This window comes from Ursus maritimus, unplaced genomic scaffold (assembly GCF_017311325.1).
Source record: "Ursus maritimus isolate PB19 unplaced genomic scaffold, ASM1731132v1 scaffold_24, whole genome shotgun sequence".
Taxonomy (NCBI): Eukaryota; Metazoa; Chordata; class Mammalia; order Carnivora; family Ursidae; genus Ursus; species Ursus maritimus.
In genome coordinates, this window is record NW_024424897.1 from 36,416,199 (window position 1) to 36,427,547 (window position 11,349).

Here is an 11,349-nt window from a genome sequence, read left to right on the forward strand (position 1 = left end):
CCCCCCCCCCCCACCCCAAGCCTCCCTCAGGGCCGGAGGCTCTCCCTCGGGGCCCTCCGGTGGGCGGGAAGACGGCCCAACCCCGCCAGGCCCCTTCTCGCCGCTGCCGCTGCTCGCTGAAGGAGTCACCTACCCGACATGACTAACGGCCGCAGCGCGGAGCCCCCAGAGCCCGCCGAGAACAAGGAATACGAGAGCCAAGCGGCGCGGCGGCCGGAGCTGTACTGAGGGCGGCGCGGCGGGCTGTGCCCGACTGCGGGGCCTCGGCAGCCAATCAGAGGACAGTGGGCGGTACCACCGCGCCAAGGCGCGAGGGGTGGTTCTGTACGAGTACGAGCCTCTGAACCCTGAGGACTTCGGAAACCCTCTCTGTTCTCCCCTCCGCGGACGGTACCAATATTGAGAGGGAATCGAGAAGAGAAAGTACCAATGCCGCCATTAGCATGGGGGAGGAAGCCGACCCTCCTTTCTCCGTCCCAATTACAGTCCTGTTCCTGACTTTTATCGCGTGTGACAGAATTCGAGGTTAGAAAGGAAAAGAGGGGAGGCCTTAGAAACACAGACTATTTGGTTAGAAAAAGCTTTCTTCCCCTAAAATTTCGAGTGGTATGCCCTAGTTCGCTCAGCTTTGGTTGCAGGCAGCTGGAGCCACCTGGGGGCGTTGGGTGTCGCCGAGCTCCGGGACGGAAAGTCGTGATCGCCTCCCGGTCTAACTACCTTGTCAAGTAAAACACAGACTACGAGGTGATACTGAAACAAACGTGTGCATTAAAACGAAACCACACACAAACCTGGCCTTGAGAATACAGTAGATGGGAGGTCGAGCTTTAGTTTTCAGTGCTGTCGTAATGGCCAACTCTAATTATCAGGCACCTTACATCATCTCATTTAATTCTCACAACACACTGATGAAATATTATCCCGACGTTACGGGCGTGATCTTGCCCTAGGTCGCACAACTAGTAAATGGCCAATGTGGAATTCGAATCCTAGTAACCAGGCACCATCGCCTGTGGGTTTAACCATTATGCTGCACTGCCTAGTGGGGGCTGGAGCGCTAGAGTATAAAATGAGGCTGTGAAAGCTCGGAGAGCACACAAGGACATATTCCCCGACGGCAACGCAACATCTGAGTCAAGCCAGAGCCGTTGAGCAGAAGTTGACCAAGTGAGGTAAAGGGCTTTCGACTAGTTGTAAAACAAGTAATTCTGTATGTTTGGAGTTTACCCTCCAGGGGAGAACTGTAGATGAGGCCAGAAAAGTAGAGAGCTAAATAATTCATATCTTGTAAAACACAGTGCATTAGGATTTGTGCTTTATCTTGAGGGCACTGGGAAGCCAGAGGATTTTAAAGGAAGGTCACATTTGCATTTTCAGGCTGCAGTATGAAGAATGTATGGAGATGAGGGGTGCCTAAAAGCAGGGAGACCAATTCAGTGGCCGACGAAATCATTCTGCTGAGAGATCACAGTAGCCTGGACTTAAGTTGTAGCTGTGGAGGTGAAGTGACCAGACCTCCGAAATACTTCTGCGGTAGACTGAGCAAGATCAGGTGACCAATTTGGGAGGGAGGAGCTAAGGGACAGTGAGAGGTGTATTCTGAGTTTCCTCCCTTAGAGGAGTAGTCAGATGGTGGTATCATTCCCTGTGGTAGGGAACAGGAGGAGGAGCAAGTTGGGATGGAGGTAGAAAGATAAGTTCAGAATTAACACCTTCAGGTCAGAAAAAAGACATGAGGTCATCACTCTTCATTATACTACCAGTACCTGTACACTCAACTCTAGATATCGAGGGTCACGGAGCTCTCTGGATAAGTCCAAACAAGCAAAGTTAAAGGAATAAAAATTCCTTCATGACTAAAAATGATTCAGCCGATCAGCATGTACATTGAGGAAGGCAACCCAGAGGAGGAGATGATGGGCATGTGCAATCACAGGAGAGAATTGGGTTAGGGATGGGGGAAAATTCTAGATTGTTCTTCCTCTTTTTTAATTTTAATTTTTACAATTGGGTGTTCTTTTTAAGAGGGAAATACAAAAAGTGTTGCTCATCATTGCCCCCTTAAGTTTGTACCATCAATTCATTCTTTCATACATGCATGCATTCTTCACTTAATTGCCATTTCCTGAGATCTACTCGATGTCAGGCTCTGGAAAGGCCTGGAGGTGGAGAAGTAGGAAACACGATGGCCCCTGCCCTCCAGGAACTGCAGTCCCATAAAAGGGACAGTACAAACCTTTAATTCGAATAACTACTGAATGTGCTAGAATTGGAGAATGCAGAGGGTGCTCTGAAAACAGAGTAAGAGCACCTAGCCCACATGAAGAGTGGATGGGGTATTAAGGAAGGCTTCCTGAAGGAGATGCCTCCTAAACTTAATTTCGATGAAAGAACAGGAATTAGGCCAGGGATGTATATCAGGAACAGCATGCTCCAGGCAGAGAGGGCTGTATATGGGGCGCCTGGGTGGCACAGTCGTTAAGCGTCTGCCTTCGGCTCAGGGCATGATCCTGGCGTTATGGGATCGAGCCCCACATCAGGCTCCTCTGCTGGGAGCCTGCTTCTTCCTCTCCCACTCCCCCTGCTTGTGTTCCCTCTCTCGCTGGCTGTCTCTGTCAAATAAATAAATAAAATCTTTAAAAAAAAAACAAAAGGGGCTGTATTTGCAAAGACTACAAGAGAGCAAAGTGCCGGAAATTGCAAGTAGTTCTGCTGGTCTGTGGACATGCAGGGGTGGACAGTGGTGATAAATGATGAGTGAAAGAAGTACACAGAAAGAAGTACACATCTTGAAGAGCCTTGTGTGCCTGGCAGAGGAGTTTGGATACTAAATCAAAAACAATAGGGAAGGAGTGTCTGGCTGGCTCCATCCAAAGAGCATGTGACTCTTGATCTTGGGGGGGTGAGCTCGAGCCCCACGTTGGGTATAGAGATTACTTTAAAAATAAAATCCTTGAGGCACCTGGGTGGCTCAGTGGGTTAAATGGCTGCCCTAGGCTCAGGTCATTGAGGGATGAGCCCCAAGTCGGGCTCCCTGCTCGATGGGAAGTCTGCTTCTCCCTCTCCCTCTGCTGCATTCCCCTGCTTGTGTTCTCTCGCTCACACACTCTCTCTCTCAAATAAATGAATAAAATCTTTCTAAAAAAATAAAATAATAAAATAAAATAAAATCCTTAAAAAAAAAAACAGTGCGGAACTTCTGAGGAATCTAACCAAAGGAGTGACATTTAGGTTTTTTTGTATTTATTATTTATTTTAAAACTCCGGACAGCCCCGTGAAACAGGCATTGCAGTTGTCCACATTTTGTAGATAAGAACACTGGAGCTCAAGGAAGTGAATCTCTTTACCAGATTCACACAGCTAATTAGGGACAGAAGCAGAGCTCACATGCAGGCCTTTGGACCAACCCAAGGTTCTTTTTACAGTGTCCCTGCTCTCTCAAACATGAAACAGAGAACTCCTCCCAAGTCTGTGTTGTTCTGGGGCTTCTTCCCAAGGGCCCTTCTCTACCAAGAACTGACTCACAGATTGAGTCCTGTGCCCCACTGTCTTCCAGGCTTTTGCCTGGGGATGATTATTTGGAACTGACTTCAATCTTCACCCAGCCGTTCTTCATGCTACGAGATCCTGCTCCCTCTACATCCACTATCCTGGCCTCACTCTGCGCAGTTAGGGAAGACAACAGGTACGTTTTACACATCAGCTTTAGCAGAAGGTACCTGGGAAGGTCTTAGTACTGGGCCTGTTTTCCTTGATCCATTCTTCGAGTCCTCACTTGGAGAGCTACGCACCCCCCACCCCCACCCCCTGCAAGCTACTTTCCAGTTTCAGAGATTCCCTCGGCGGATAGCTTCCAGCTAGAATCAGCCAATGGGCAACTTGGTGGAAAATCAGATGGTAGGAGAAAGGAAGGAGCCAGGGTTATGTCTCCCCCTCCTTCTCTGCCACCAGCAGTGTCTCAGGCAGCAGCTGTCTTCTCCAGAGATCCTTTCTATCTGTGACCCTGGCTCCTGGGATCCTGTAATCCTTCCTTCCTTCAACCCTCCCTTCTTCCTTCAGTAGAGCAAGAAGTAGAATCTTCTTGCTGTTGAAAAGCTCTGAGTTGCCTCCCTCCATTGTTTGGCTTCCCAACCCTTCCACCACGGGTGTGTAGGGCTTTGTAGGGCCCTGGAAGGACGGTGAACTTTCTTAGAGTGAGAAGGGAAGCCGGGAGAGGGAGCCACTTAGCAGAGCCACGATAGGATCTGACCTGTATTACTGGGGTTGCTCTGGCTGCTGTCTTGAGAATGGACCATAGGGGGCAGGGAGGCTATTGCTCCCACCAGAGTCAAAACCAGACCCCAGCCATTAGAGGCTGATTTATTCTCTAGTTGGGTTGTCTAGTTCCCCCTCTGAACTCTGCAGTGCCTCACACAGTGCCAGAAACAGTAGGCACTAAAAAAGGGGCAGGGGAGGGAAGCTTGTAATTAATGAATGAATAAATAAGGGGGGAAATGGCATGACTTCTGTAAACTTCTCAAGCTCAAAGACCTTCTCTAGGACTTTCCTACATCTCCCACAAGGCTCGGAGTAAGTGTTCGAGGAGAATTGCTCAAAGACTGACAGCCTGCTCTGTGCCAGGTGTCACAGGCTGGTAAGCAGTCCTAGCCATCATCACCACCCTCCCACCCCCACCCCAGGAAGTGTCCCCAGAGCCCTGCTTCTCCAGCCTTCCTAGAGAGCAAGCCTCCCACGAAGATTTCCCTGAGGCTCTGTGAGGCAGGAGTCTGTTCCTTGTAAATGACCAGCTACCCCATCCTCTGGACAGTGGCAGGCACTTCCTGTTTGGGGTGGAAAGGAACCAGACACTTTCCTGTTAGCAGGTCTTTTAAGCAAAGCAGCAGATGCTGAGCAGGTCCTGGCCAGCCTTTCAAGCCAGATGCCTGGCGGTTAGACAGCCTTTATGTGGAAGGGAAGTGGGGCACAGTGCCAGATTGGCTAGGCTTTTATTGTGCTCCTTGCAAGTCCCCTGGGTCCTGCTGTGAGTAAAAAACAAACCAGAAGAGGCTATCGCCCTGCAAATAGTGACGAGGATTAGGAGAGATGTGGCTGCTCTGAGCCAGAGAGCATTTATTGCCTGGCAAGGAGGTGCTCGTGTGATTGTCCCAGGGCAGGCTTGTGTATGTTGTCTGGATATAAGCATCCCCCAGTGTGAACCTGCACAAAGAATACAAGCATGTAAGCTTGTGTCTGTGCACTATCTAGCACTTGATAGGATTTAACAGTGGATAATTGTCTAGCTGGCGCCCTATAGCAAATCGGGGTAACAGAAAAGGCAGGACTTATTGTTGTCCTATTTTAAGGTGGCAGAAACTCAGAGAAGTTAGTGGACTTGCAAGGGATAATAGAGTTAGAAAAAATCCAGGTTCAAACCCAGGTCTGTCTCCCTCCAAATTTCTTGCCTTTTCCAGTCCCCTATGAGTATGTGCATGTGTGTACATACAGGGAGGCAGATGGGCAGGTAGACTTGGCAAGGTGACCCAGTCTAATGAGAGCACATACCCAAGTGTTAGAGAGAGGAGATTTCTCTTCCAGAGGCAGAAGTGGTTGCTAAAGACTCAGGGCTTCTAAAAATGAATCACAGCTAAAAATGCAGAGGTTATACTCAATAACGAACCCCAATTGTCACAGCTAACCTCCTCGAAACTCTGGGGAACATCTCCTCTTCAGGGCTCCCAAGCTAATCCCATGTCCTCATTCTTCTTCTTATTCCTATTATTGTGTTTTGGGGAGGTTGGTCACTCTGTTAGTGCCTTTCTCCAGAGCCCAGAATTCCTTCTGATAAAATCTACTTTGTGCTCTGCACACTTCCTGGAAGGAGGAAGGGGCAGAGACAAAGCTAATTGTTTTTCATATTATGAAGAGAGAAACTGAGGCCCAGAAAGGGCCTTGTCCAGGTCCATACATCCTGCCTGATTCAAGGGGTCCTGGTCAGGAAGACGACTCACTGACCAGCTGTCGCCTTCTGTCAGAGAAGAAGGAATGGCCCAGGCAGCTGCCAGCCATTCCCCTGGAGAATGCAACGTGCCCAAGCCCTGTCCACTCTGGGAGAGCTGGGAGGCACTGTGGATTCGAACTGAGCCCCAGTGCGGAGAGAGAGGGAGGGGAAGCAGCTCTTTTTGAAGAGGAGTAATGGAGAGGACTGCCAGCCTAGCTGGATCAGGAGCTTGCTCAGCCAAGATAGGGAGGGAGGGAAGGAGAGAGCCAGACCCTTAGAAAACCTAGCCCTCCTATCTTCCCCTTGAACATTGGTGTCTAGTATTTAGTGACTTAGTAGGTCTGGAGTAGAGCTCAGGAATCTGAATCTTTTTTAAGTGCTTCCAGGTGATTCAGTGCAGGTGTTCCAGGGATCTTTTGACTTGAGCCGAGATAGCATAGAGTTTAAGAGCTCAAGATCTGGAGTTATACTATCTGGGTTTGAAATCTGGCCCCATTACCAGATTTGTGACCTTGGACAAATGATATAATCTCTCTGTGCCTCAGTTTCTTCGTCTTTAAAATAAGGATGCTTATAATAGTAGCTTTCTCGTAGGGAAGCTGCGAAGATTCAATGACATGATTTCTGTAAAGCACACAGCACATACATAGCACATGTTAATTTCTCAGCAAGCATTAACCACTATTATTTGTTCCAACTCCTCATTCCCATTCCCACCCCCACTTCCACCACAGGAGGAAATAATGGTATTGGATTAACATGGGGACTTGTCATCCAGGATGGTTTGGGATGTGGGATCCAAAGCCAATCTCCCCCCAAACCTATCATTCTTCCGATGCCCTTGCTGTGGACTGAGCTTCTTCCAGTAAACTACCCTGCCTTTCTCATCTTCCTTCCTTCCTCAGTGCCCCTCTCAGATGGCAGGCCATCCTCCCCCACCCCATCCAAAGTGACTTGGCTCAGGATGTGTCCTGGAAAGTGAAAACATACAGCAAGTCAATTGTGGAGCTGCAGAGGCTCCTGGATTCCTCAAGAAGATCACAGAATTTGGTGCTCTGGGACTTATGAATAAGCTCTGGAGGCAGAAGGGAAATGAAACTCTTGCTTTCCAGGTTCTAACCATGGAGACATGCTGTCTTTCTGGGAAATGGAGACATCCTATGCCAAAGCATGGTTGAAGCCCAGGATGAATGTGTGGGCAAAGGAAGCTCTGTTCTGCATAAATTCTTGCAGGCACTTCCAAGTGCAAATTCTTGGTATCTCCAAGTGACCACAAACAGAGGTGAAGTGGGACAGGTAAGGATCGGATGAAATAATCTAACCAAGAATACAAAAGGAAAACAGAGGAAGTCAATGTTCAAACACAAAAGTGGTGCTAATTTTCCAGGTCCAGGGGCCATAGCTAATGTGGGATGCAGAGAAAGGCAGGGTCAGCTCTCTGAGTGGCTCAATCCTCCCAGTCACTCAGCCCTCGAGGGAAACACTGCTTCCTGCCCTCCCTTCTCCTCCCAGTGCAGCTGAAATGGACACCCTCTGGCATATGCTGGAGAGAGGGATGGAGAATTTCTGCCTGGAGAGAGAACTGGCGAATCTGGGATTGACTCCAGCTTGGCCAACAGTGTCCTTGCCAACTGGTGCTCCTCAGAGCTCCCTGCCTAGATAGATACAGAGTTGTATCTGGCCTTTCAAAATCCACCTACTGATGTGGAGAAAGGGGAACCCTCTTGCACTGTTGGTGGGAATGCAAACTGTTGCAGCCACTCTGGAAAACAGTATGGAGGTTCCTCAGAAAGTTAAAAATAGAACTATCCTATGATCCAGCAATTGCACTACTAGGTATTTACCCAAAGAATACAATACTCAGTCAAAGGGATACAGGAACCCCAACACTTACAGCAACATTATCCACAATAGCCAAATTATGGAAACAGCCCAAGTGCCCATTGATTGATGAATGGATAAAGAAGATGATATACATATGATATATATACATACATATATTCCTATATATATAGGAATATTATTCAGCCATAAAAAATGAAATCTTGCCATTTGTAATGACATGGATGGAGCTAGAAAGTATTATGCTAAGCAAAATAACTCAGTCAGAGAAAGACTAATACCATATGGTTTCACTCATGTAGAATTTAAGAAACAAAATGAAAAAGCAAAGGGGAAAAAAGAGAGAGGCAAACCAAGAAACAGACTTTTAACTGTAGAGAACAAACTGATGGTCACCAGAGGGAAGGTGGGTGGGGGAATGGGTGACATAAGTGATGGGGATTCAGAAGTGCACTTGTTATGATGAACACCGGGTGTTGTATGGAAGTATTGAATCACTATTGTACACTGAAACTAATATTACACTGTATGTTAACTAACTGGAATTTATTTTTTTTTTAAGATTTTATTTATTTATTCGACAGAGATAGAAACAGCCAGCGAGAGAGCGAACACAAGCAGGGGGAGTGGGAGAGGAAGAAGCAGGCTCATAGCGGAGGAGCCTGATGTGGGGCTCGATCCCATAACGTTGGGATCACGCCCTGAGCCGAAGGCAGACGCTTAACCGCTGTGCCACCCAGGCGCCCCAACTAACTGGAATTTAAATAAAAACCTTAAAAAAATCCACCTATTGGTCAAGGACAGCATATACCACATCATACCCACAACCTTCAGGCAACTCACTCTCTCTCTCTCTCTCTCTCTCTCCCCCCTTGCTAAATAAAAATAGAGTCCGCCAAATTAAACTTGAATTTCGGATTAACGGTGAATGATTTTTTAGGATAAGTGTGTCCCAAATGTTGCATTGGCACATACTTATACTAAAAAATTATTTGTCTTTAATCTGGAACTCAGATTTAGCAGGACATCCTGTATTTTTATTTGCTAAATCTAGCAACGCGACCCCACTCGCCTTCAGAATCTCCCTCCTCTAAGCTCACCGCAGGTAGCCATGTCACAGTTCTGTCCTTCGCTGAGAACCTTCGTTCCAGTCGGCCCCGCTAGACTGAAAGCTCTCTGAGGGGAAAGGCCAGGCCTTGGCCACCATCTCTGGGCCTCCGTCCCAGGCAAGGACGCTCTTTACGGATGTGCACCAGGGCGGCGGCGAAGGGGCATGGATGGGCTTATGAATCCATTACAACTCTATGCCCACAGCAGGGGCCGAGGCAACGCGATGGCGAAGGCCGCCCTTTATTCACTGGCCTGCGCAGAGGTGCGCCTGTTTCTAATTGGTTCGCCCAGGAGGAGTGCCCCTTTTTCATTGGTTGGCTTGGAGGTGGGCGGGGCCTAGAGCCAATTAGCTCGCCCCGGCGGCCTCTAAGTCAGTCCACCTAAAAGAGGTGCCTTTTTAAAAATTCCTCCACCAGAGTGGCACCTTCCTTGAAATAACACAAAAACCTGTGTGCTACTGAGGCTCTAAGCCTTAGGAAAAGAACACTGCAATACATTTGCTTAGCACTTTAGACATTCCAAGTTACTTTACACGTATCAACTCATGGAATCCCCACAACCGTCCCCCAGAGGTCGGTATCGTTGTGCTATTTGCATTTCACAGATCCGCAAATTGAGACCTGAAGAGAGTCAGCACCCTGTTCGCAGTGACTAAGGCAGATAATGAAAACAGTTGACTTTTGCTCGGTGCGACTTAAGCGAAGGCTCTCACGTAAATCGTTTCACTCCACCTTTACTACGGACTGTGTGGAATACAGAAAGCCAAGCATTTTACGCTCAGTTTCCCTTTTAATCTCCATGCAACTCTGGGAACTAAATATTATTGCTCTCGTTTTATTGATGAGGAAACTGACGCTCGAAGTAGTTAAATCCTTTGCCAGAAGTCACTAAGCCACAGCCTACCACTTATTAATTGCATACTGCACGATGTCAGGTAGATGTCCGGTACAGTGCTCGGTTACTTACAGATATTACTCTCTCATTAAATGCTTGCTACAACCACATGATACTGATATTCTTATTATCGACATTTACTGATGGGAAAAATACGTTCAGAGAGGGTGAGTGACTTGCCCAAGACCACACAGCCAGCAGGTAATAGAGGCAGGATTCACACGGCTAGCAAAGAAGCAGATCTGGAGCTCAAACCCCGTTCTGCTAACCCCAGCCCAGGGCTCCTCTCATAGCCCCGGGCCTCACCCCTTGCCAGCCTGGCTGAAATAATGTGACCCTCCTTGATCGAAGTCTTAGGTAGCTACAATCTCCAGAAGACCCTTCTTCCCTCGCCCTCCCCGGTGAGATGCGGATCAGCTGGAGGTAGCTAGCGAGAGAACGGTGGGCAGGGCGGCGGCGGGCACCGGGCCAGGCTGTGGAGCCTGCGGAAGAGGCTCCGGGACAGCGGCGCGTTCCAGCGGCGGAGCGGAGTGGGTGGGGCCGGAGTGCCCGGCCCCCGCCCCTCCTCCCTCCCTTCCTCCCTGGCCTTCCCGGTCCCGGGGCCGGCGACCCACGGGCAGGCACTGCGGCAGCTGCACCACCTCGGGCCGGCTCCCGGCGAAGCGCCAGAGGGGCGGCCCTGCGCACGGAGCGGGGGCACGCGCGAGCCCCCAGGCCCTTCCCGCTCCGCGGAGAGGCGGCGCAGAGCTGGAGCATCCGCGGGGTTCCGGGAGCCGCTGACTGCCTCTGGCAGCCCGGCGCTCAGGGGCTCGCCACGCGCCCGTGCCCGGTGGCGGGAGCGGCGGCGAGATGGCGGCGCGTGTCGGCCTCCTGCTGCGCGCCCTGCCGCTGCTGCTGTGGGGCGGCCTGGACGCCCAGCTCTCCGAGCGCGGAGGCCAGGAGCTGCGCAGGGAGGCGGAGGTAAAGGATGCGTGCGGGGCGGAGAGGGGGCCGCGTGCTAGAAGACCCTCCAGAACTTCGCAGTCAGGCCACCCAGCCGTCTCATCTGAGCTGGCAATCTGCGTTACCCTCTCTCTGTCCGCACACAAAGAGCCTGGGGAGCATTCTTCCCGGTGCCAGAGCTGGGACCACACAGGCACGCGGATCTACATTGATTTTCCCGGACGGGGGTGGGGGGGAGGAGGGGGGAAGGAGGGAGCGACAAGATGAGGCAGGCGAGAAACAGCTGAGAGAGGTAGCCCCCGCACCCCAGTTTGGCACAGACCTACGGTCCCTCACCGCCTAGGCTACGGAGACTTGGCAGTTCATTCATCGGATGCCCCGAGCCTTCCCAGAGGCTGCGGAGCCCCCTAGATTAGTGAGGTGGAGAGGGTACCACTGACTGGCCCGGACACAGGAGACAGCACTGGCTGGCGCTGCCACTGACCAGTTTGAGCAAGGCAGCGTCCAAGCTCGGGACTAGTTTGTTTCTTTCTCTTTCTTTTTCTTTCTTTCTTTCTTTCTTTCTTTCTTTCTTTCTTTCTTT

General features: G+C 50.1%; 2 protein-coding genes across 3 annotated transcripts in view; one reads left to right on the forward strand and one right to left on the reverse strand.

The window, feature by feature from the left end:
* The window catches only part of TAF15 (TATA-box binding protein associated factor 15), a 27,485-nt gene extending 27,240 nt beyond the window's left edge, over positions 1-245 (reverse strand). For both annotated transcript variants that reach the window (XM_040640978.1, XM_040640977.1), the window contains exon 1: positions 134-245. In XM_040640978.1, coding sequence (XP_040496912.1) covers positions 134-140 — 7 coding nt within the window. In that variant the 5' untranslated portion in view covers positions 141-245. The remainder of the gene's footprint in view (positions 1-133) is intronic.
* A 10,199-nt stretch (positions 246-10,444) lies between these two features.
* Positions 10,445-11,349, forward strand: part of MMP28 (matrix metallopeptidase 28) — a 28,956-nt gene continuing 28,051 nt past the window's right edge. The window contains exon 1 of the mRNA XM_040640981.1: positions 10,445-10,784. Coding sequence (XP_040496915.1) covers positions 10,674-10,784 — 111 coding nt within the window. The 5' untranslated portion in view covers positions 10,445-10,673. The remainder of the gene's footprint in view (positions 10,785-11,349) is intronic.